Source organism: Panthera leo, chromosome D3 (assembly GCF_018350215.1).
Source record: "Panthera leo isolate Ple1 chromosome D3, P.leo_Ple1_pat1.1, whole genome shotgun sequence".
Taxonomy (NCBI): domain Eukaryota; kingdom Metazoa; phylum Chordata; class Mammalia; order Carnivora; family Felidae; genus Panthera; species Panthera leo.
Window position 1 is genome coordinate 26,417,281 of NC_056690.1, and position 25,826 is coordinate 26,443,106.

Sequence of the window (25,826 nt, forward strand, 5' to 3'; positions counted from 1 at the left end):
GAATAAAATACCCAGGCCACCTGTCTCATGGTTCCTGGCTGGGGAGGAAGGTGCTCGCTCACACGAAAAATTCCCATCAGACTCATCTTCCCAGAGCTTATTAATTATTTTCAATGTCTCGTGGAAGCATGGGTGACACGTGGTGACAAACGTCCTGCCTAAGGGCACTGGGGATGAATCACGGGTTATCGGTCTTCTGCACACTAGTGGTGGGGGCCGGGGGGGGGGGGCCTCAGGATGTTGCCTAGCCGTGGCTGGGAGTTCACGTAGAAGATACACCAGGCTCAAGGGGCCCCCCCGAAGGGACAGAGACTGAGCTGGACTCCCCCGGTGGCAGGGCCTGTAGGAGCACCCCGGGATTCCCGCAGGGACGTGAGGACCCGGAGGTGGCAGAGGGCTGACAGGAGATACATTAATGGGGGGGTGGGTAGTAGCAGCTTTAAACTGCCTTTTGTTGATGTCCTTGGGTTCAAATCCCAGCTTCATCTCTTACTACCTTTGTGACTTTGGACCAGTCTCTTCGTATGTTTACTTATTCGCCCAGTGTCTCCCTTGAAGGAGCTGGATGGTAAAGGGGGGACACAAGCAAGCAAGGGTGGTGACCGCGAGAGAATGTCACCAAGTCTCAGTCATCGTACCCCCCAAAGGCCCTTCAGTCCTTCCCCCTTCACTGCCGTACTTATCACCCACCCCCTGTATTTCTCATGCGGGGTCCTCATGTCTGCTGGCCCCTGGCCTGGTCCAAGCAATGCTCCTGCCACCCGACCTTCAGAGAGAGAATTTTAAAATTTATATACAGTCTCGGCTTTTTGTGTCCAAGATCCATCAGTGGCTTCCATTGCCCTCGGAATACACTGCGAGACAATGTGCCACCCCAGAGGTAAACCCAGCAGACAGTGAGAGCCCAGAGGGGTGGGCCCTCAGCCAGCTCATGGGGGTCAGAGATGGCTCCCAGAAATGATGCCCACACCCAAGCTCAGAAGAGAACTAGACGGGGGCGTCTGGCTGGCTCACTGGGTTAAGCGTCTGACTTCGGCTCAGGTCATGATCTCACAGTCCGTGAGTTCGAGCCCCACGTCGGGCTCTGTGCCTGGAGCCTGCTTTGGATTCTCTCTCTCTCTTTCTCTCTCTCTCTCACTCTGCCCCTCCTCCATTTGCACTCTGTCTCTCTCTCCCCCTCTGTCTTTCAAAAATAAATAAACATTTAAAAAACACAAAAACAAAAGGAAGAGAACTAGATGGGCACCAGGCAAACAGGCTTCAGAAGAGAGAAGCAGGAGTCTGGCCAAAGGCACAGCCTGGGCAAAGGCGGGAAGGTGATGAGACAGGTGTGAGCGACCCCAAGCTGTCCCTAAGCTGCTGTTCAGACATGTCACGAGCACGGGAGCCGGACTTGGCACCCGTAAAGGTCACGTTGGAGAACCTGCATTGTATTCTGAGGACGATGGAAGCCACTGATGGATCTCGAACACAAAAAGCCAAGACTGTATGTACATTTTAAAATTCTTTCTCCGAAGATCGGGTGGCAGAAAGATTGCTTGGACCAGGCCAGGGGCCAGCATGAGAAATACTGATGGTGGGTGATCAGTAGGGGGGGGGGGGATGTCAAGGGGGAAGGATTGAAGGGCCATTTGGGGGTACAATGACTGAGACTTGGTGACAGCTCTGTACTCAGCAGGAAGAGGGGGAACACGGTCCCCAGTATGAATGAAGTAAAGGAAAGAGCTTGGGGGTCTCCGTTTAGCAAAAAGCAAATACTGTATTCCCTTTGGGGGAAGAGACGAAGGTTAAAGGCGTGAATTGAAAGCAACCAGTGTCCTGGAGAAAACGTCCTCTTCCAGGGTCTTGTGGGAGCCAGGTGCCAGCATCTGCTTCTCACAGATGTTATTTACACACGGCGATAATCTCAATTACGTATCTTGGTTGTTGGGATTGCTTCTGTCTCCAGATTAGTTTGTTTCCAGTGCAAACATTCCATGGGAATTAATTAGTAATTGCTCCTAAAGAACAGGTGTTTTTAGATCATCCCCACACATCGCCCTGCCTAGTCTGTGCTACGAGGTCTTGTAAAATCGTTTGCCCAGAAACCAAAGTCTTCCGGCAGTCAACCCCTGTGACTCAGACGAGGGAGCCAGCGGGGAGCTCTACGTTTTAAAAATCATGGTCTTCAAGTTTTTATTTTAGAGAATTCTTGCAAATGCACAGTCATAGCGTTCTTTAAACCAGCCCCGGGCCTGGGAATATCATGCCCCTTTTTATTTAAAAAGACTTTTTGTTAATGTTTTGAGAGAGAGGGAGAGAGAGACAAGGCGAGAGTGGGGGAGGGGCAGAGAGCGAGGGAGACAGAATCCGAAGCAGGTTCCAGGCTCTGAGCTGTCAGCACAGAGCCCGACACGGGGTTCAAACCCACAAACCGGGAGATTGTGACCTGAGCTGAAGTCTTATGCCTAAGTGACTGAGGCAGCCAGGCGTCCCTCATGTCCCTTTGTACATGAGGAAAAGGAGGCTGCAACACAGGATATCTCACCCCAAATCATACAGCTAATTAGGCAGCAGAGCCAGGATTTGAACGCCAAAAGTTCTAGGACTCTTCTATGATTTATCACAAGGGTCTTAAACCACAGTATTATCAGAGATATATCCAAGGCTCCCAGTGGAAGGAAACTGGGTGAAAAGAGCCAAATAATTCTCTCGGGGTCCTAGACGCCGGGGCAATGGGCCGAGGGGATGCCTGTCCACTAAGGGCAGAATCCAGAGATTCTGGAAGATGCTCTAAGGGAACTCTCCCATGCTGCTGGTTAGGCCTGGCACATCGCACATCAGAGCTTCAGCTGGGGCCTGGAATCCCCACGCCCATCTGACCACACCCATCTCTACCCTGTAACTCTCTATGGCTCCCCATCACCTTTGGGATAAAACCCAAACCCCTTAGCCACGCTCACTAAACCCAACTATCAACATACCCCCCCCAATACTGTCTCCTCCTTATCCCTGCAGCCTGGCCTCCCATGCGTCCCAGAGTTCAGACCACATCAATATTTGCTGAATGCATGAGTTTTTTAATAGGTGCATTCAAGCGATTCCCTTGTCCGTGCCCTGAGAGATTAAACCTTTCTCTGGGCTCTTCCACGCCACAGTTACTGAGCTAGAAGGGCAGCAGGGCGTGGTCATGTTTCTGAGAACCTTGCTGCTTGGACCTCATCAGCCCCCCGAGAACCTTGCGGCTTTGACCTCATCAGCCCCCCACAAGCACTGGGCCATCAAGCGACGTGAACTCTCCACTTTGGGAAAAAGTCTCTGGGAGGTCACGCTGCGCGTTGAAGGTCACGAGTTTAGCAGCTGCCAGATCCAGTCCTCTTGACTCAAATTTAATTAATGTTGAGACGGCCGAATGAAGGTCTGTCCCACTAAGGTAACCTCGCCATCAGTTTTCTCGTCTACGAAATGGACGTGTCACCACAGAACTGGAAAGGGTGTTTTGAGAGATAAATGAGGCCCGCGATTCCCAGATGCCAGTCCTAAAAAATGTAGATACTGGGTGCCAACCCAGACTTAATGAAGAAAGACAAAGAAAAGACTACCTGGAGGTGGGATCCAGAATCTGTGATTTTTAAGCAGTGCTTAAGTTCTCTGATGTGCGGCCAAGTTTGGGGATCCCAAGACACCACAGAAAAGCCTAGTACATAGTAGGTGCTCAATGTTAATAGGACCCATACTGTACCGGCCAAGTTGCATGGACACAGAACTGGTGACATTCACAGCTTTCGGACATATATTGCTGTGTGCCCTTGGGTAAGTTACTCAACCTCTCAGAGATTGTATCTTTATTAAACAGGTCAATAATAGAAGTACCCACCTCCTGTGGTTATGGTAAGGATTATCTAAATAGCGCACTTACTGCTGCCACCAGAAAGTCTACGAGCCCCCTAACTTTCAAACCAGCCCCAGGTTTGTCCCTTCTAGCCAGCTCTGTCACCACTTAGCCCAGATGACCATCTCCTCTGGCCTGGACGGGTATTCTAGCCTCCTAACGGCATTGCCATCCTGTTCACGTCTAGTCTCCGCACAGAAGAGCGAGCCTCCCAACCGCGAATTGGATTACGTCACTCTCTGCTCAAAACCTCCCAATGGCTTCGCACGACCCTTCGTGTAAAACCCAAGCCTTCCAGGTCCTGCGTGGTCAGGTCCCAGTCTGCTCCTCCTTCTCCCAGGGTAGTTGAGCCGACCACCCAGGCTCAACGGGACCCCTTGCAATTGCCTATTCCAGAACTCCATGTATTGCCTTTATTCCCCATATCAAGGTGTGAGATGTTTCTACTTATTTCTATCATTGTTTGCTTGCCTCCTTATCCATCAGATGTAAGTTTCACGATGGAGGGTACCTGCCTTACTAACCATTATACGCCTAGATGGAGCATATCACCTGACTCCCAGCAGGTGCTGCATAGATAAGGAAGGAAGGAAGGAAGGAAGGAAGGAAGGAAGGAAGTCGTTCAGTGCCATACCCAGCACTTACGGCACAGTCAGTAGCAAAGTTAGCTCCCTCTCTCTTCCCCCTCCTCTCTGCTCTCTCTGCCTCGGTCCCTGGAGCCTTCAGGTAAAGGACAAATACCTTCCCTCGGAGAGGAAACACAGTGATGCCCAATGTCATCACTGCTTTATTTGATTAGCTCTGACTCCGGCATCCGGGACACGTGTGCTGGGAACCAAAGCAACTGTACCCTGACCTCTGGTCCACGCGAAACCATCCTTATAACGATTTCCATGACAACAGCAACAGAAAGCCAAGGCTGTGAATTCCCTTTGATAGGAGCCGGATGCAGAGATGGGGAAGAAGGACTTTCAGAAGAATGAAGCTCTTTGATTCAGCTCGAGGCGCCTTCATTAAATACCACCATTTGTCAAGAACACACATTTTAACCCTGCCGAGGAAGGTTGCTCATGAATACTTTAAAAAGGAAGGAAAAGAACGAACAAAACCATCGTGGTTCCTTTTGGAGAACAATCACCTGTGGGGACGGGGACATTTGGATGCTGTGGCATCAGGAATATTTTGGTGGGAGGCAGGAAGAGCAGCTGGCCCCCTGCCAAGGGGGCTGCAGGAGCCCGACATGCCTGGATCCTGACCAAGTGCTCAGACACCTCTGCCCACTTGAGGCAAGTCAAAAGGCTAAGCGTCTTCCACCCACGTGGACAGCCAAAGAGAAAGGTCAAGGAACCCCTAGATTCTGCAGTTAGAATCACGAGCCCTGGATATGAATCCCAGCTCTGCCACTTAGCTGCCGGGCACGTCACTTCCCATCTCTGGACAGGACTTCCCCACCTGTAAGATGGGCGCAAGGTCACTTCCCTTCCCCAGGGAGTAAGAAGGGTAATGAGATTGAGTACAAGGGTGCACCTAAGCCCAGGGGATTCTAGTTTTCTGACACGGCCACGCGGAGAATAGGGTTTGCCTTAAAAGCAGGACAGTCCGGGACAAGCCAGGATGGTTGGTCACCCTGAAAGAGCATTAGCAGATACAACAGAGCATTAATTAATAGGATTATTAAGAGAGGAGGCCCTTCAGCGTCTTCAGGTTTCACAGCACTGCACCTCTGGGGAGGTCTCTCCCCAAACCTACCAACCTGGTCCAATCATGACAAAAGCATCACACAAAGCCAGACTGGGGGGACACTTTACAGAATACCTGGCCAGTCCTCCTCAAAACTGTCAAGGTCATGAAAAGCAAGGCAAGACTGGGAACCTGTCCCAGACCAGAGGACCCTGGGCAGGCCAGACCACCCAACACAGTGTGGTGCCCTGGGTTGGTTGGATCCTGGAACGGGAATGAACGGAATCCAAGAATGAACGGGGAAACTCGTGAAATCTGAATGGAGGCTGGAATTTTGTTTAAAAGGAAAACAAGGTTTTCTCCCTTAGCTAACCAATTGCTACCTGAAACCTTTCATTTTACAGACAGGAAACTGACGCTGGAGACAGGAAGCAGAGAAAGCTCTGGATCTGGTTTCTACGACCTGGAGCTAGACTCTGCTGCCTCCCGCTGCCTTCCTGGGGACCTGCTGACCTTCCTGAGCTCCTCCAGAAGGAAGAGAGAAGAGCAGTTAGTGGTTTTGGAGTCAGGGAAAGCAGGTTCAAGGCCCAGCTTTGCCTTTGACTGGCTGTGTGACCTCAGGCAAATCCCTCACCCTCTCTGTTCCCTAGTTTCCTCACTTGTCAAATGAGGCGGAGGACCCCACTGAATTCAACAGGCAGGCATTTATTCAGTATTTATTATGGGCGATGGACTGGACAGGTACCATCAGACATGGTTAAAGCAGAGCCTTGCCCTCCGGAAGTGTATCGTTTTGCCTGAGGGTCCGAAAAGTACAGATAACCCATCTAAGTTTCTGGGGATACTCTGTGGAGATAGAGAAGCCTGCAGCCATGTGGCAGCACTGAGGCTACGTGATAGAAGGCCAGAGAAGGAGAAAGAACAGAGGGCAACACTCTGAGAAGGTGAGGTGGTGAGGGCAGCAGGAAATGCCTTCCGTCTCTCCACACCTGGATTCAGCACATGCCGTTTATTAGCAGGAAACGAGGGACTTAGAAGTGACACCAAATGCAAGGGCACCACACCCCCAGTGGGGCTCTCAGCTCCCCTGCGTTGTTTCCAGCTCACTCCCCCGCTCCCTGTCCCCCCATGGGTCAGGTAGCAAGTCCTGTGTCCCTGCTGTGATATTCCGCCTTGGGACCTCTCTCCCCAAGTCCGCCAACCTCCCCCCACCCCACCCCGCGGAATCTGAACACCTCACGCCTCTCGACACCTGCCTCCATGGGCTGCGCTGTCTGCACTGGGCAGAGCCCAAGCCCGTCGTCCCATCTCCCCAGGTCCTTGGCTCCTGCCTGGTCTCACCTCCCATCTGCCTCCACTCCTCCCCGGGGGCAGCCAGGGAGGGTGGAGTCCTGAGTTCGAATCTTGGCTCTGACACTTTCTAGCTGCCTTGGGGTGGGTCTCGTGCCCTCCTTGTCTCCCAGTCCCCTCCTTTGGAAAATGGTGATGAGAATCCTGGAGACCTCGGTACAGAACTCGGTGCCCCATCCCATACAGAGTAAGCACTACATGGTGGGAGCTCCAGAAGTGAGACGGCCAGAGATCCGCATCATTACAATTCTAACTGGCAAACGGCTATTGGTGGTGGTGGTGGTGGTTCAGGCTTTGCTTTATCAGCACGACTACCCGTTGTTTCATACCCAGCCTGGGTGGGCACCACCTGGCCACCACACATGTGCACGTGCGCTGCCCTCGGCCATTCTGCCACAGGCCCCCGATCTGCCCGTGCCCTCGGGCTGCCTTCTGCCTCCACCCTGAAGAAGGGAACTGGACTTCTCGGTCATTTATAAACCCCTCCTTCTCACTTATAAACCACCTCCATGTGGCATGCTCAGCCCCTCGGTGTCCCCCTTCTTCATGCAGGTCTGTGAAGGTCGGACGTCAGTGCAGTGGCCACCCCCGTCCCCATGCCCTGGCTGGCTGCAGCACCCTCTCCAGCCTGGTCCTGAGGGGACCCACGACACCCACCTGGCTGTGCACTTTCTCCAGCTCCTCCTTGCTGACCGACGTCTTGCTATCCTCCATGCTCCCCAGAAGGAGCTGCACGTCGGACAGCAGCGCGTGAGTCCTTTTGAGGTCCCTCCGGAGACGCTTCTCCACGTCAAAGTCCCGATGGCCGATCTGGAAGCCAAGGGAAGGCTCTCGTGAGCTAAGATGGCAGAGCAGTGGCCAGGGTCCAAGTTCTCCGGAACCAGGCTTCCCTGGGTTTAAATCTGGCCCCTGCCTCTCCCACTGTGGGACCTTGGACAAAACCCTTCTCCCCAAACCTCAGTTTCCACATCTGCAAAATGGGAACGACATCAACTGTGCGGGGCTGTCGTGGGAATTAGAAAGGTGTTTAGCCGAATGCCTAATAAGCTGTGCCCAAAGCTGCCATCACAGCCTGTAAGGATCCAAAGTCACTATGTCTCATGGTCGGCACCAAAGCCATCAATATGGCCTCTCCCCACCTTGTAAGAGCCTACAGGTCAGGGGAGGCCCTCTGGTGACAGAAGTGAGGACAGCAGTTTCCCTGCAGGGGCAGGGACTAGATAGGGCAGAACTCGGGAGCCCCTTAATGTTATTCATGTGGGTGGTACTTCTCTGAGTTTATGAAAATGCATTGAGCTGTACGGGAGGGGTCCGGTATGCTTCTCTGCCTATATGTTATGCTTCAGTAAATGGTGCTTAACATAGCTGTGCTGTTTTTGGAGATCTAAGTCAAGTTTTGCTGTCCCTCGAGCTGGTCCCCTCTGCCACATTAAGGCATGAGGTCATTTTCTGCAAAAAGTTGTTACCCAAGAAGTGAGCACGTTCCTTTCCCCAAATCCCTGAACTTGTAGGCCCTCTGAGCGGGCAGCTGTCCAGTGGCCCCTGCAGAAGCCACGTTCCTGGACTCAGCACCAGGAGGGTGACAGCTCCCAGCGGCCAACAAACGGAGAGAGGCACAGGGTTCCCCAGAGGACCGGCATGAAACAGCGACAGTCCACAGTCTCACCTACAAACAGCGCCTACTGGAAAAACACTAGGGGAGCACCTCTGAAACTCTGGAAGAAACTAACAGCCCCTTGGGGTGCCTGGGTGGCTCCGTCGGTTAAGCCTCCGACTCTTGGTTTCGGCTCATGGTTCATGAGTTCAAGCCCCACGCTGAGCTCTGCACTGCCTGTGGAGAGCCTGCTTGGGATTCTTTCTCCCTCTCTCTCTCTGCCCCTCCCCCACTCATGCTTTGTCTGTCTGTCTGTCTGTCTCTCTCTCTCTCTCTCTCTCTCAAAATAAATAATTAAAAAAAAAAAAAAAGAAACTAACAGCTCCCTTCTCGGACTCTCCAGAGACCAGCGGAAAGAACACAGCACCATCTATCAGAAGGGGAGTTTTCAAGAAAACGGGGTGTAGGTGTGTTTCTACCCACCTGGATACCTGTGCCTCTCAACAACCATTTCCTGGATGCTCAGAATGCCCCAGAATAATCTAGAAAGAAGGTGGGGTTGAGAATGGGGTGGCCCCGGTTTTAAACCCTGGCTCGCCATTTGCTGACATTGGGAAGGATGGCTGAATCATACGACCTCTCTGAACCCGAATCTCCTTGTCTGTAAAAATAAGGTGAAAAAAATAATCTCTACCCTCCATGTTGAGATAAGACAAGGATCAGGCATGATAATGGATCAGAAAGCACTTTGCATGCTGTCAAGTGCTTTACAAATATAAAGAATTATGAGTATTGTCTGATGACCTAGAATGCACTCCTCTAGATTACGCATTACTATTTCTTGGCAACTAGCTTTGAATTCTTTGAAAAATGAGTTGGTTCTTCGAATATAGCCTCTTCGTTCTCAGATGTATTACTTTGTTAAGTTTGAAATGCTAGTCTAATGTGTGTGTGTGTGTGTGTGTGTGTGTGTGTGTGTGTGTATGTTATATAATCTCACCTGCTGAGCTGAGATCAGGACGGGGCATTGTGCCAGGCCCTTTGTCACATGTTATTGCATCTAACTCCTGTGACAATCTCTTAAAAATAGATGTTATTATTATTGCCTTTATAAAATGCAGTAATAGCTTAGGTTTAAAGGGAGCTTTCTAAGTGTCAGACCCGGTTCGAAACCCTTTAGGGAAATTAACACGTTTGGTCTTCATGAAGCATCTATGAGGTATGTAGTATTAGGAGTCCCATTTGACAGATGATGAAGCTGATGCCTACAGAGGGGGAAGTAACCAGCCCAAGGTCACACAGCTATGAAATGGAAGTTTGGATAGGAATCCAGCTGTCCTGGCTGGTCCAGAAAGGGGTAATTGTAGGGAAATGTACGATACAAGAGATGTGTTCTGCTTTTTAAGTTAAGGGAAAGCGAGCTTGGGAGGAGCATCGCCCAGCTCAGGCTGGGAGGGGATCCGCAAGAGTCTTAGGTAAGTGGGAGCCAGGTGAGCTGTGGGAAGGACATTTCAGGAAGAAGCCATGCCATGAGCAAAGACAGAGAGCTGAGAAAGTCTTGTATATCTGGTTCTGAGTGATTAGCATGAGGGTGTAAAACACGGAGGTGGGGCAGGGGGCCTGGGGCCAGCTCATGTCTTGTGAGCAGTGGGGACTCTTTAAGTATGTACCGTCTCGGGAAAATGGAGGTACAGCAGGTGAAACTGACATGGAGAGAGTAGTGCTCTCCCCAAGGTCATGGAGTGGCTGTGCAGGACCCTGGGCAGCTCACTATTAGAATGCAAGTCTCTAACCACTGCACGGCAGAGCCTAAGGGAACCTGAGTCCTGAATCACTAACTCGAGCCCAGGTTCATCACCATGATTGCATTCAAGCAGCATATTAGCATCTTTCTTATTTCTATGTCTGTTCTTGATCTTTATACATCCCCAGAGTATAAAGAGCATTCATTTGCCTGTGGAGCAGGTTGGCGTCAGGGACACTCCCTAATGTTGGCGCTGACCACGGCTCAGAGTCTATCAACTTACTGAAGACCCTGAAAATGCGACCACCCCATCTCCTTTGCAGAGGGGTCTTTGCAAACAAAACTCACAATAAAATCTCAGACCAAGTCACCTTCCTCTTCATAATGAATCGTTACAAGAGAGGAGGGCAAGAGAGAGAGAGAGAGAAAGCTCATTAGGTTAATGGGAAATAAATGTCATTCAGCAAGTTTGCATTCTGTAGCACAAAGATTCAAATTTGGATAAAGCTGGTGAATAATTAACCAATAAATCTAAATGATGTTTAGTGTTGTTTTGGGAAACTATATTCAAACCTCAACTGTTTCAACATTTATCATAACGCCAAATTGTCTGGGGCTGTTGTTAAATGTCTGTTGTCAGGACACCTGGGTGGCTCAGTCGGTTAAGCATTCGACTTCGGCTCAGGTCATGGTCTCACAGTTCGTGAGTTCGAGCCCCGCATCGGGCTCTCTGCTGTCAGCGCAGAGCCCAATTCAGATCCTCTGTCCCCCTCTCTCTCTACCCCTCCCCTGCTCACTCTTTCTCTCTCTCAAAAATAAATAAACATTTAAAAAGAATGTCTGTTGACAAAGATCCCTGAGTCCTTTAAAAATGCAATCTGGAAATGCCATTGGGGATAATCAAGCCACTTTACAGAAGGGGAAATTGAGACTAAGAGAGAGAATGAATAACATTCTAAAAAAAATCAATATGGTCAACAAAAGTATGATTCTAATTAACCGGATATTTATCATTTTTTTGGACCTTCATCATTTTTAACTTTTTAAAAAAAAAATTTTTTTTAACATTTATTTATTTTTGAGACACAGAGAGACAGAGCATGAACAGGGGAGGGTCAGAGAGAGGGAGACACAGAATCTGAAACAGGCTCCAGGCTCTGAGCTGTCAGCACAGAGCCCAACGCGGGGCTTGAACTCACAGCCCTCACGGACCGCGAGATCATGACCTGAGCTGAAGTCGGCCGCTTAACCGACTGAGCCACCCAGGCGCCCCAAACTTTTTTAATGTTAATGTATTTTTGAGAGAGAGAGAGAGAGAGAGAGGGGGGGGGGGGCATGAGTGGGGGAGGGGCAGAGAAAGAGGGGGACATAGAATCTGAAGCAGGCTCTAGGCTCTGAGCTGTCAGCACAGAGCCTGATGCAGGGCTCGAACTCATAAGCTCTGAGATCATGACCTGAGCTGAAGTTGGATGCTTGACTGACTGAGCCACCCAGGCACCCCTGGACCTTAATCATTTTTAAGCAGTATAGCACTAGGTTTCAAAAATACAGGGCTTTCAAATAATATGGATCCCATTTCAAACCTACTTAGGCCACTAACAAGCTATATGATCTTGGGAAATTTCCTTTAGCTTTTAAGCCTCACTTCTATCATTTATAAGAAGGAACTAATAATACCTATCCCACAGCATTGTTGTAAAAATCAAATACCGTATATTAGAAAAAATTATGACTAGTTATCTACCACAAGAATAGAAATATGGTTTGTAGCTTTAGAACAAACATTAGAACAAAAGGGATCATAGAAAACATTACCAATGTATCCAAGAGCAGGAAAAGAATATAAGAAGAAGCAAAGAGGGGCACCTGGGTGGCTCAGTCAGTTAAACATCCGACTTCAGCTCAGGTCATGATCTCATGGTTCAGGAGTTAAAACACCATGTCAGGCTCTGTGCTGCCAGCTCAGAGCCTGGACCCTGCTTTGGATTCTGTGTCTCCCTCTCTCTCTGCCCTCCCCCACTCTGCCCTGCCTCTCTCTCTCTCTCTCTCTCTCTCTCTCTCTCTCTCTCTCTCAAAAATAAACAGACATTTAAAAATTTTTTTCAAAAAGGAAGAAGCAATGAAGGGGACAAAAAGCCAACAAATGTTAAACACAAAATAGGAGAATAGAAGTAACTTCATATATATTAGTTATTCCAATAGATGTAAATGAATTAGATTCTCGTATAAAAAGTTCGAGACTAAAAACACTGAAAACAAAACACATTCACATACACATTTGGAAAGGGTGAACCTGAAGGGATGAAAAAAAAAAAGGTCTTGCAGGCTAACTAAAAGAAATCAAGCAAAATAACATAAGGCAAAACCCATTCATTGAGGAAAGAGGGACCATTTAATAATCAAAACAATCTGCTAAGGAAAGAAAACAATGATAAGCTGAGATGCACCTAAAAACGTAATCTCAAAATATATGCATACCCTGGAGAAACTCTTGCCCACGTGCACAGCAAGACAGATATAAGACTAGGCACTGAAGTTTTGTGTCTTTGTATGAAAACAACTACATACCCACCAGCAGAAGAATAGAATTAAAAATAAAAAGAATATGGGGTAGCAGTTAAGATAAATGAATTAGAGCTACATGGATCATCATAGACTGATCTCATAAAAGAAGGCAACAAAGTAAAATGCAAAATCATATGTACTGTGTGTGGTTAACTTTTTAAAAAAATTTTAATGTCTATTTATTACTGAGAGAGAGAGAGAGAGAGAGAGAGAGAGAGAGAGAGAGAATGAGCGGGGGAGGGGCAGAGAAAGAGGGAGACACAGATTCTGAAGCAGGCTCCAGGCTCTGACCTGGCAGCACAGAGCCCGACATGGGGCTCGAACCCACGAATCACAAGATCATGACCTGAGCCAACTGAGCCACCCAGGCGCCCCTGTGGTTAAGTTTAAATACACATACAGTGGAATTCTACATTCCAGCCTCAGGATGATGGTTTCCTCTGGGAGGCAAGGAAGAAGGAAGGTGGGAGGGGCGGGACTTTGGGAATGGAAACCAAGGGGCCACCAGCTGTTTTTGGCGTGGGTTTCCTGTCCTTAAAAATATCTGAATGTAATACAGCAAAATTTTAATTTATGTGAACCGTGGGTGCTTGGTGCATGAGCCTGAATTCTATTATTCATTCTACTTTTTTCCACGTGTTTGGCAAGTGTCTTAATAAAACATTAAAGATTACCAAATGTGATCATTTATTTAGAGGTCCCAGCGTGGTGACTCACACAAAATTAGCATTTTATTCATCTCAAATCACCTTCCCTTTGCACAGAAAATGTTTCATTTCAGCAATATCTATAAAAATCTTTCCTTCCTGGTTTACCTACTTTGTTAGCGCCAGTGGACCCTGCTGAATAGAACGCCACCTTCTCCCGGCGATTTCCCATTCTCGTTCTAGAATCAAATACTGGGCTGGGCACTCTGGCACTAATGCTAATGAAAGAGTAACCCCGATAGCTCTGCACTCAATGGCCCCAGTTTGCTCGGCTGAGAAACTAGAAAATGCAGAGAAGGACGATGATGAAGCTTTCCTGTTGCCTCCTTCAGCTCCCCACCCAGATGCTCAATGCTATGGTGATCCTGCGCTAGGATTCACTCATTTAATCAATTTTTTAAAAATACCCAACGAGCTCCTATTTGTCTAAGGCCTGGATGCCCTAGGGGGGCATTTGGAGACCGGCCCGCATTCCTTCGTGAACAGAAAGGGAAACTCTGGTGATTGACGGCGAGAGCATTGCTAATTAAAAGGCAATGAATGCGTATTAAGCAAATCCATTAAAACCCACTCCTGTGATACTTTCAAAGACATCATAGAAGCCACAGGCTTCCCCCTCCAATGCTGAGGTTTCACGCAGCAGCGGTACAGACAGGAAGATGCTTTCCAGCTGGGAAATCGGGGAGCTGGTGCAGGGCCCTGCCTGCTTTGTTTACAGCTGTGGTTTTCCGACTTGGTGCTCAAGGGACATTTGGTAAGGTGTATAGACATTTCCGGTTGTCACAAGGGAGGGGGGATGGGAGGCTGCCGTCGTTCAGCCAGTGGAGGCCAAGGGATGCTGTTCCACATCCTACGACGCGCGAGACAGCCTCATCTGCGACAAAGGCTCATGTGGCTTGAAACGTCCACAGCGCCACAGCCGAGAACCTTGATGTCCAACCGTGGCAACATGAGCCCAAGGCTCTGCCTTCCAGTAGCGGTTAATCAGCTCACCCAAAGCCAGGCAGACAGAAGTGGCCCAGCTAGGGTTTAAAGCTACATTTGCCCGACTTGGAGCCTGCCACCTCTGGCAAAAGTCTCGTCTTCACGAGGCCGGCTATGAACACAGTGACCGTTCTCATTCACCCCACTGAAGCAAGGCCTGCCTCCCCCGTCTCCCCGACAGCCTGCTGAAGGCAAGGCCACCTCGTCTGTCACTTCTGGCCAGGCCCACTCCATGTATTCTCATGGTTCTTCCAAGAACTCTGCTGCGTGTGGACCCCAGAAGCTGTCCTTTGAAAAGTCGGTGAGTGTGGACAGGGCCTGAACTGATGGGCAAGAGGGCGCTTGGGAGGATCGGGGGAGGCTGGCTGAAATGACTAGGGTCTGGCTTTTCCTGAAGACTACTGAGCTGTCCTTGCCCCTGAATCCACCTCTCTAAAAGGGCCTGGAGGGCAGGGAATGTGTTCCCTCAAACACGTTTTGTTTGCGGGTGTTTCCCCCTTACCTGATCGCAGAGGTTTCCAATCAAGCCTTCCAAATCCTGCTTCTCATGAAGGGCTATCTGCTTCTCCTCGTATTCTTGTTCCAGCTGCATTTCCAGCTGGCGGAGCTGTGGACACAAAGGGCGGATACACACATGGGATAAATGAGCTCCATCCAGACCAAGCTCACGAGGCAGGGACCCCCACCCGGAGGGGGGAGGAATGTGAAGTGCACGGCCGCCGTCCGCCTCCACAAAAGCTGCCCTGGCCATCAGGAGGGCGCGTCCCTGTCAGAGAACCCAGGAGCCTAGAAGCTTGGGAGCCTGACAGTTACGGGGCGAGCTGGCCGCTTATGGGAAACCCCCTGCCACTTGATGTGAAGCCCCTACCCCCAGTTCCCTGCCCACTCCTTAACAGGTGCTTCCTCCTATGCCATGCCCTTGCTCGAATGTTTGCAGATCTCGGCATTCGGACTTTTAAGGCCTCTGTACAACATTATGTCTGATGTGTTGAAATGTATCCACCTTCTTTATCAAATAGGCTGGGAATCCGTTCTTGTAAAAAGAAGTCTGGACTACAAGTTCGTGTCTCTCCAAACTTCCTATGTTGAAATCCTAACGCCCTGGTGCAGTACTCGTTGAAGACGTGGCCTTTGGGAGATAATTAGGTTTAGACCAAGGTCATGAAGGCGGAGCCCCCATGCTGGGATTAGTGCCCTTTATAAGGAAAGACAGCAGAGGGGTGCCTGGCTGGCTCAGTCGGTTAAGCGTCTGACTTCGGCTCAGGTCATGATCTCACAGCTCGCGAGTTCGAGCCCCGAGTCGGCTCTCTGCTGTCAGCTCAGAGCCCACTTTGGATCCTCTGTCCCCCTCTCACTGTCCCTCCCCCACTAGTGCATGCGTGCTCTCTCTCAAAAGTAAATACATAAACATTAAAAAAATAAGAAGAGACAGCAGAGAGCCTGCTTCCTCTTCCTCCACCGCGTGAGGACACAGCAAGACCGTTGTCCCATTGTCCGTAAACCCGGAAGAGGGTCCTCCCCCGACGCCCGATCTGCTGGCACCTTGATCTTGGACTTCCCAACCTCCAGAACCGTGACAAGTAAATCTTGTTGTCAGCCCGCGGTCTACGGTATTCTGTTACAGTAGTCCAAATGGACTAAGACATCTGGCTGCAAGCAACTCATTCAATTTACAGTTGGCTCTGACTTCTCTAATCCCCCCGCAAAGGCAGGTGCTCCCCGCCGAAGTGAATACCCCACGGCAACCGCTTTGCACACCTTTCCTACCAGTCTCTCTCCTACATGTCTCACCCTTCCCTTCGTCCTTCCTTTCCGTGCTATCAGTGACCCTACCTCACAGCTGGGTAAACTGAGTCAGAGAGAAGTTGTGAGGCACATGCTCCTAAGTCAGTTGCTGCTGAGAGCAGTTAGTGTTCTGTCTTCTGGCCCCAGCTTTTCTGCCACCCCAGACAGCCATCAGCTTTCCCACGTGGGTCGCTAAAACGATTGATTTCCTGCCACGGTGAGAGACACAGAGCAGGCCCTAGACGTGAAGTCCATGTGAGTGCCTGTCATAAGGATAAAAACACCTTTCTCTGACCTCACCCTCTCCCTTCATAAATCTATCCATGGAAAAGCCTCAGGAGGGTCTGGGTCACATCTCCGTCTCACTGGGGCCCTGGGTCAGGGCACCCGTGATGCTTTGCGACACTTTTAGAATGCGCCAGAAATTGTGCAACCTTCACCTGAGGGCGTGTGGGAAGGGACTGAGGGTTTCCATCTCCTGACCCACGGAGGGGAAAAAGCACTGATTGATGGTCACTTATGTAGAAAGCAAGTTCATTTCAGAACTTTCTTTTAACAGTGAGAGAAACAAGGCACTCTGTTTGTGTCTGCTGGTAGAGGGAAGACAGGCAAAGCTAAAACTCATTTTGAGAAATTCATATTTGAAAAACACACAAAAGAGGGGCGCCAGGGTGGCTCAGTCTGTTGGGCCTCCAACTTTGGCTCAGGTCATGATCTCGCAACCCGTGGGTTCGAGCTCCTGCATCAGGCTGTGTGGTCACAGCTCAGAGCCTGGAGCCTGTTTCTGATTCCGTGTCTCTCTCTGCCCCTCCCCTACCTGTGCTCTGTATCTCTCTCTCTCTCTCTCTCAAGAATAAATAAGCATTAAATTTTTTTAAATTTTAATAAAAAATAAAGAAAAAAGAAAAATACACAAAATAATAAGAACTATATATCAAGCAAGGCCAAGTTTCCTGTGGTGTGCTCTGTAGGGTGCTTCCCCTTGGCGTTCACAAGTGTGATGGGTATGTAGGTGGAGGACGGAAGAAAGTCCACTCCAGAATCACTGAGTGTATCATTTCTTCAGTGCAAGACTTATCAGAGCCTTTGGCAAGTTCGTGTGCAGGAAGCTCTAATGGAGGCAGCAGCATTGCCCAAGGCTACCTTCTATCAATGCTTCCTAAAATGGCCTTCCAAGGTCCAAATGTTTGCAAAAGAAAAAAAAAAATTCAAATCTAGTATTTTGGTTAAGAGACTGGGCTTTGGCATGAGACAGGTCCTAGCTTGGCTACTTCCCGGCTGGGTAACTTTGGGCAATGCTACTTCACCTTTGTGAACTCTGGTTTCCTCATCTGCAAACCAGGACAATCGATGTTACAGAGCCCTTCAGAGGGGCAAAGAAGTGGGGCATAAAGAACCCAGCCTGGCGTGTGGCACCCACTGGGTGTTCAAAGACTCCCATCCGTTTCTCCCAGATATGTGGATCATGGAAAAGGAGGAAAAACTGGTCCCTCAATGCAAACCCCCAGCACTTTCCAGTTTGCAGGGTACTTCTCATTCTTTTCTCTCTTCTTCATAAGAGCACAGGAAGGTAGAACATTTTCTATCGTTGCTCCGATTTTACAGATGAGAAAACTGAGTCTCAGGGAGGTTATGGGACATCGAGGTCCGGAGGAGTCCAAAATCATTGGACTCTTTCCAGCCCTGGGGAGTTCGGGAAGGAATGCACTTGGCTCCTCGAGATGTGAACCCCCAGAGGGACTGAGCTTTCACGAGACCCACAAAAAACGTATTTGGAGACAAAGACAGGCAGCAGATACAGTAACATCACCCACTGGGGGTGAAGAATGGGCTCAGTTCTCAAACACCCCCCTGGAGTAAGGTCAGGGCACCACGGCGGTCAGATCCGCCCGAGGATGTGCTCAGCTAGCCTCCCGTCTCCTGCCAAAGCTCTGCCAATCACCGAGGCGCCCTTCAGCCCTGCCCAGGGCAATGCTCTTAGCTGTGAGCTCTGTGGGATGGCAAGTGCCCCCCCCCCCTGCTTCTCTTGGATGGATTAATCACACAGTGACGCTTCCTAGCAAGGTTACAGGGTTTCTCCAATGCCCCACACTCGGTAGTTGATGACATTGGGACTTGACCCAAGCCTCCATGACTCCGAAGAAAGCAGCGACATTGGCTTTCTTGTGCGTCTTATAAACTGGCCTTGAGTGACCAGCGCCGGATACAGAGCAAGGAGTCAAGGAATAGCGTGGATTTTAGTGGTAGTTGAAGCTTTTAAATCACTTTCCTAAGACGGCACAGTTGTTAAGGTGGAAAAGCAAAGATCCGGACAAAGAGTCTGCAAATTCCAACACCCAGACCCTCAAGCCCTACAGTCTGGAGGTCTCCGTAGACAGACCGCCCTGGGAGCTAATAGCGGGAGTCAGTTTTAGGAAATGCTCCTCAGCCCTTTCTTGGAGAGTCAAATGTACACAAAGCCGTGAAAGATCTGCAAGGGTCCCGCAGCGAGAAAACCTATTAACTGAGCCATGCCCCACAGCTTTCCAGCCACTCCACTGAAAGGACTCCTCTTACATTCACGTCAGTCAATGCATCTGTAAGGGTGTATATCTCAGCACTGGTTATAATAACAGAAGATCTGAAAATCCTGAATGCCCAGCCACAGGAGGCTTGTTGAACAAATTACAGCACGTGCCTAACGTGGACTGCTTTGAAGCTCTTAACTATGTACATCAGACCGGTATTTACTGACATGGAAAGAGGAAAGAGGCCAAGGACAAAATGCCGAGTGAAAGGCTTCAAGAAAGCACGGCCCCAGTCGGGTGAAACGGTATCTCAACAAATATGTTATGTGTGTGTGTCGCATGACAGAGAGATACGAACTGGCTTGTAAAATAGTGGTAATGATAGTTTCTGGATGGTAAGATTTGAAGGGTTTATTGCTTTCTTATCCACTGTTTGAAAGGTCTGCAGGAGCTCGGATGACGCGTTAGGAAATTGTCTGCAAAGGAGACAGCCAGAAAAGACTGGTCCCCTTCTTGAAACATGGAAGGCCTTCCCCAAGGCCTAAGCCACATGGAACTGTGGGCTTTGGGCAGAAATCTGGGGGTGATTATGCTTGACAGTTCCAGAGGCTTCTGGAAGCTGCAGAACCATATTTAAGAGAGGTACTTCTGCTCTAGCAGCCTTGACAGCTAAGGTCTTAGGTGGATACAAAAAGTCGGTCCCCAGGCTCTGGAGTGCACCCCCCCCCCCACTCTAAGGAAAATGGCACCCAAGACTGGACCTGCCAGGGCCCAAGGGGCACTTACCCGCTTCTGGCAGGACTGGCGGACATCTTCCAGCTCCTCCTCCTGGTCCTCACGGTCCTTCTGGTGCATCTGTTTCATCCGCTCGATCTCCAGCTCAAACCGCTGGCGGAGCTGGGGACAGCAAGGACAGCACATGAGGGTGACCCACACCAACCATGTCATCTGTGGTACTCCAGCTGCATTCTTCCTTTCTGGGATGCAGGGGTGAGAGTCCAGTAGCCCCCACACAGGTCCCCAGGGAGGTCAGAAATGGTAGATAAATAGCCCACATGCCGCCTCTATCCCCTCCTGTGGTCACTACAAACATCATTAATCTGTCAGGCTACTTTCTGCTGAGTTTAGATGGAAGAATGCTTCAGAATCCTTCTCGACAATTGTTTAAGTTTATTTACTTATTTTGAGAGAAAGAGAGAGAAAGCACAAGCAGGGGAAGGGCAGAGAGAGACGGAGACAGCGAATCCGGAGCAGATTCCCCACCGTCGGCCCAGAGCCTTGCACGGGGCTCGATCCCACACACCGTGAGGTCATGATCTGAGCTGAAATCAAGCGTCAGATGCTTAACCGACTGAGCCACCTAAGAACCCGCTTCTCAACACTTTTAAGATGAGGCAGATGTCATAAAAAAATTTTAAACAGTGGGGGGCACCTGGGTGGCTCAGTCGGTTAGGTGTCTGACTTCGGCTCAAGTCATGATCTCAGGGTTCGGGAGTTCGAGCCCCCCACCCGGCTCTGTGCTGACAGCTCGGAGCCTGGAAGCTGCTTCGGATTCTGTGCCTTGCCCTCTTTCTGGCCCTCCCCCACTCATGCTCTGTCTCTCTCTCTCAAAAATAAAATAACATAAAAAAGTAAAAAAAAAAAAAATGAAGCATATGTGTCCTCTCTGGAGCAAAGCATCCGTGATGGTGTTTTGAATGAGTGGGTAGGTGGACGGCTGGATGGTAAAACGAGTTTATTTATGAAGGTATGAAAGCCTCCAGGGGGAGATCACTTGCCCAGAATGTCACCTTGGACAATTCACTTTGCCTCTGATCACTCTTCTCTGCGGAAAACAATCACCTTAAAATGCATTATGAGAATTCAGTGAGATGGCCCGCGTAAAGCACCTAGTACATCGCCCGGCGCACGAATCTGACTTTCTCTTTTGAAAACAGAGAGGACTGCCCCCCTCCCTCCTGGAAGACGTAACGAACAGCTGTGTCCCGCGAAGGAGGTGAGTCTTTTCAATAAGAGCCTCCAAAACTTGCTCGCAGCCGACAAAGAGCTGCAGCGCATGATGTCTAAGCTGTATGGTGCTGTCTAGAAGGTTCTAGAATTGGAAGCAGCCGTCACGGGTTCCTGTTGCGGTTCGAGATTTTCCTTTTTTGATCTTTGATCCATGAGGGATTGACCCAAGCCCCTGCTTCTCAAATTCTGTGGTGTGTTAGAATTGAACAATACAATTTGTAAAAAAAAATTTGCATTTTTAGAGCTTCCCCCTTGACCTACTGCAGAATCTCCAGGGTCCAGGCTCCAAGAATCTATACTTTCCAGCTTTCTCTACTGTGGTGGTGAGGCAAAAGGATAGTGTACCACAGAGCCCTTATTACAGCTCCTGGCATAAAGTAAGCTCACATTAAATGTCAACCTCCTTCCTCGCCTCCTTTTAAAATGACAGGTTATGGGGAGATAATCCAAAACGAGGAGCTTAAGCAAGTAAATATAATATTTCCTTTTCTTTTTTTTTCCCCTAGCCTCTTGGACACTCCTGACATCTGCGATACCATTTATGTCAAGCCTATATGAGTGAACATAAAATTCCCCGGGGAAAGTGCTATATTGTAATCCATAAATATCTCCCGGATGTCTACAAGGGCACAACGCCGCGTGGGGTTCTGGGCAAAGCTAAAGACGGATGGAAGTGTTGAGTCAGCCTTGCCTCCTGTGTAGGTTGAGGGTGGCGAATTAGGAAAGTTGCATTAACTTTCGGGTCCCTGCGGTCACAGGAGCACATTTCCGCTGCTGAGCGCCGAGGGGTGCCGGTGACATCTTAAAGAACCGACACAATTTTCCAAAGTGCCCACTTTATTCCTGACGCTGGGTGGCTATGGGAGCTGCGCGATCTTCCATATCCCTTAAAAATCTACACAGACATCCCACCTCCTTCGTGTACCTCCATGGATTCCTCGCTGGAGCTGGGGAAAGCCAGAGGGTTGAAAAGCCTCCCGTTTCGGGGTACAGATGAGGAGACTGAAGTCTAGAGAAAACAGGGAGCTTGCCTAAGGTCATATCGACTGAGCTGCCTTGAGGACCCCATGTGGATGCGACCATACTTCAGCCACAGACCTTTCCTGCCTCTAGGCTTTTGTACTGGCTGTTCCTCCTGCCCGGAACTCTCTCCGTGCCAACTTGCACTCACCCTTCCATAAATGTCACTTCCTCCAGGAAGTCTTCCCTGATTGTTCCTCCCCCACCCCACCCCAGCTCCCAAGACCAGATCGGCAAGTTAAACTTCCTCTTAACACTCAGCATGACTCCAAACTTCCAGAAGGCAGAGACCACATCTGTCTTGTTTACAGCTACATGGCATGATGCAAAGTAGGCGCTTGATAAATTCCTGCCGGCTGAGTGAGTGAAGGGACTCTGCTTCCTGAACTGCTTCGGACTCTGTCCCTCCATGCCCACCACAAGCCTGGGCTCCACGCCAAGGGAGTGAGGGTAAGTGAGAAGCAAGGGTAGGCGCCCCGGTGCTCCCTCTCCTCCTTGCCCCCCGAACCACCACTCCTGTTCCTCACTTACCCAGAGCTGCTCAGGGTTCATCTGCTTTACATATTCATGCTATACCTGGGGCGCCTGGGCAGCTCAGCGGCTAAGTGTCCAACTCTTGATTTCAGCTCGGGTCATGATCTCATAGTTCGTGAGTTCAAGCCCCGCATCGGGTTCTGTGCTGACAGCATGGAGCCTGCTTGGGATTCTCTCTCTCTCTCCCTCTCTCTCTGCCCCTCCCTCGCTCTCTCCCCCCCACCCACCGCATCAAAAATAAGTAAATAAACGTTTCAAAAAAGTATATATTCATGCTACCTAGTCACACTTTCTTGAAAAGGGGGTCCCCGACTTATAACCACTTTGAAATCACGGCAGCCTGAGAAATGCCCCAGGAGACATTGCTTCCCAGAGAAGCATCAGGAAACAGCTTTGCTTCCCCCATGAAAAGCTGGTTTGTTTCTACCTTGGGATAATAAAGAGCAGGCAGCTCACATTTCCTTTTTCTCTCTGGCCACCAGGAATTTTAGAGCAGGAACCATGAAGGCTGTAAGATCGTATGCTTTGTGGTTCTGTTTATGCATTCGCTGTCCCCCAAACTCCTTAGTGTCTGCTTTAGTGTGTGTTTCTCTGGCTTGGATTGCTTTATTTATAATGTTTCTGTTTTAGGGGTGCCCGGGTGGCTCAGTCGGTTGAGCATCCGACTTCGGCTCAGGCCATGATCTTGGGGTTCATGGGTTCCAGCCCTGCCCTGGGCTCTGCGCTGACAGCTCAGAGCCTGGAGCCTGATTCGGATTCTGTGTCTCCCCCTCTCTCTCTCCCTTCCCCCTGCTCATGCTCTGTCTCTCTCTCTCAAAAATAAATAAACATGAAAAATGTATATAATGTTTCTGTTTTATTATGCAGACATTCTATATGCTGCTTGAATCAATTCCTTTGTGGAATGGGGTGGGCATATCAACAGACAAGCCAACAAATAAAATCCTCATCTGATACCTCACAAAGGGTGCTGGAACTAGATAGAGTATTTGATATTTCTGCCTACTTCCCCTTAGTTATTTTGTGGTTCCCAAAGAGCTAGTGCTCCAATCTTCCTCGAGGCTGTGCACGTAACAGGTGTTCTGGGTGCGACGGAGTCATAGGGCACAGGCCCCAGTTCCCTGGCACCCTCTCTGTCTCTGAGCCTCAGCTTCCACATCTGTGAAGTGGGGATATACTGACATCTGACCATCTGAGGTTCTGGGGGAGATTCCTGAGATATGAGCCAAGGGCTGAGTCTGGTATACAGACGGCACTCAGTAAGCCTCAGATACCAGGCCAACAGCTATTTCTTGAGCACCAGCTAAGTACCTTGGCTCATTTTAGGCTCTGGGGAAGCCTGATCAGTAACATCAACAAAGCACCCTGCCTTCCTGAAACATTCTAATGGGGGAGAGCAGCATGGAGGAATTTTTTTTTTAAATACTATGGAAGAAGATGATAGATACTGTAAAGGAGAAGACAGCAGCTGAGGGCATGGGAAGTGGACGTGGGGTGGGGGTGGGGCTGCTTTCAAGAAGGTGATCAGGGCAAGCTTCTCTGAGGTGACCTTGACGCTTTGCAGGATGGGAGGAGTGGGCTACATCATGGAGGACCCGAATGCCGAACCTGGAGGTTGAGAGAGTCTCGGGGGTAATCGGGAGCCATAAAAGAATGAGGAGCAGCTGAGTGAGGTGAGGCGTTGGTGTTGCCTTCCAACAACCCCCTACCGCACAGGAGCCAGCATGGGACGGGGCATCGGCCTGGGACAGGGCTTTCCTACCTGCTCCAGCTGCTTGATGGTGTTTTCTTGCTGACTCTGGATTTTCTCATGCTCCAGGGCGCTGGATTCCAGATTCCAGAGCCTCTCCTTCAAGCCAGCGACACAGTTTTCTCCCAGAGAGGACAACCCCAAGAGCTCCCGCTTATGGGCCTGCAATGTCTCTACCTCCTGCTTCAGCTGCGAGGTTTCCTGCTCTTTTTGCTGGAGACCAAAGGGGCAGAGATCTAGAGTCATGTGACCACATGCCCCATCCACCAGGGAACGCCTGACATCCCTACCTTGGCCTGGCAGCCCCAGCAGGCCGCCCCCCCTCCCCCGTGGGACACCAAGGGCTGCTCCCTGGGACAGCTTACACAGCACGGGTGGAGGCCTTTTGGGGGAGCAGTTACCACCCCCCCAGAGTTGGGCCTCAAAGCACATAAAGGGAGCGTTTGTCCATTTGTAAGCTGGGTATCTGCCGAGGCTGGGATGCAGACATTGGGGCAGAGAGGCAAGGTGTCCAGAAATGACTCGTTCAGGTTAGAAAGTCAGCTCCGAGGCCAAAGAACTTTGGGCTAGATCAAGAGGGAGCTGAATTCCAGGCTGAGAGCTCTTTTAGGGGTAGCAGGGAGCCACAGAAGGGTGAGGAACAAATGAGTAAGGTGCCTGTGTTGTACTTTAATAAAACCCCTCTGTGCTGGAAGCCTGCATCGTGCCCCTGGGTGGGGTGACAACGACCTCCTTCCTTGCCCAGCCTCTCCCACATGCCAGCTGGGCACCTTGAGAGTGCTAGGGAGATCTCATTATCAATATCCCAACTCCTTTTTGTTGTGTTAGGGCACCCTGGGATCCATGACCCCAGCTGGCGGGCAGACCGGCATACCCCCCCAGAGTTCTCTCCCCGTCACTATTTACTGCAGGTGCATGGCAGGGAATGGCGGGGGCAGGAGAGGTTCCCGGAAGCCAGCAAATAAGAGCCAAGATGGCTCCATGTGTCCCCCCAACTCCACCCCATCCCTTACCTTCAACCGCTGCTGAAGCTGGCCCAGTTCCCATCGGACACTGGTGTTCTCCTGAGTCACTTTCTCTCGAAGACCCTTCTCAAACACAGACTCACCCAGGGCTTGGGCCAGCTGCATGTCAAACCTGTTCAAGCAGAGCAGATGTCATGGCACTGGGGCGGAGGACGAGGAGGGCTGGAGAGAGGCGGTTAGCTTGCTGAGAACCATGAAGCCGAGAGAGGGGGCCCCAGACAACGGGAGGTTTTGCTCCGTGCTTTTGCGTAAGGTTGCCGACGTGCGGTTGAAATTTGAAACGCCAGAGAGCAACTTTTAGGGTTTACGTGGAGTTTCGGCAAAAGTAATGGAGACTTACATAAAACACAACATGCATAAGTAAAAATAATAGAATAAAAGTATATACAGATACGGGAAAAGAATTAAAAAAAAACTTACAGAGCGATAGAAAAATTGCACCTATCTGGTTTGCCCATATATGCCAGGAAATAGTTAAATCTACAAGACCTAGGTTGCGGGGCGGGGGGGGGGGGGGTCTCGCACTCATTGACCCGTGAAGGAGTGAATGCATATATCTGCACAAACAAGAGATATTTTACATTTTACCCCCTCTATATCATCTGGTTTGGGCACGCATACGTTGCATTAGAGCACTGTAATTACTGATAAAAGGTTGGACATTAATACATTCGGTGTGGTCCTCGTTTGTCATCTCAGA

At 49.9% G+C, this 25,826-nt stretch overlaps 1 protein-coding gene across 1 annotated transcript in view; it reads right to left on the reverse strand.

The window, feature by feature from the left end:
- Positions 1-25,826, reverse strand: part of MYO18B (myosin XVIIIB) — a 241,854-nt gene that overhangs the window by 93,064 nt on the left and 122,964 nt on the right. Inside the window, exons 29-33 of the mRNA XM_042909670.1 lie at positions 25,115-25,238; positions 24,114-24,314; positions 19,574-19,684; positions 14,998-15,102; positions 7,559-7,711 (exon numbers count right to left, since the gene is read on the reverse strand). Coding sequence (XP_042765604.1) covers positions 7,559-7,711; positions 14,998-15,102; positions 19,574-19,684; positions 24,114-24,314; positions 25,115-25,238 — 694 coding nt within the window. The remainder of the gene's footprint in view (positions 1-7,558; positions 7,712-14,997; positions 15,103-19,573; positions 19,685-24,113; positions 24,315-25,114; positions 25,239-25,826) is intronic.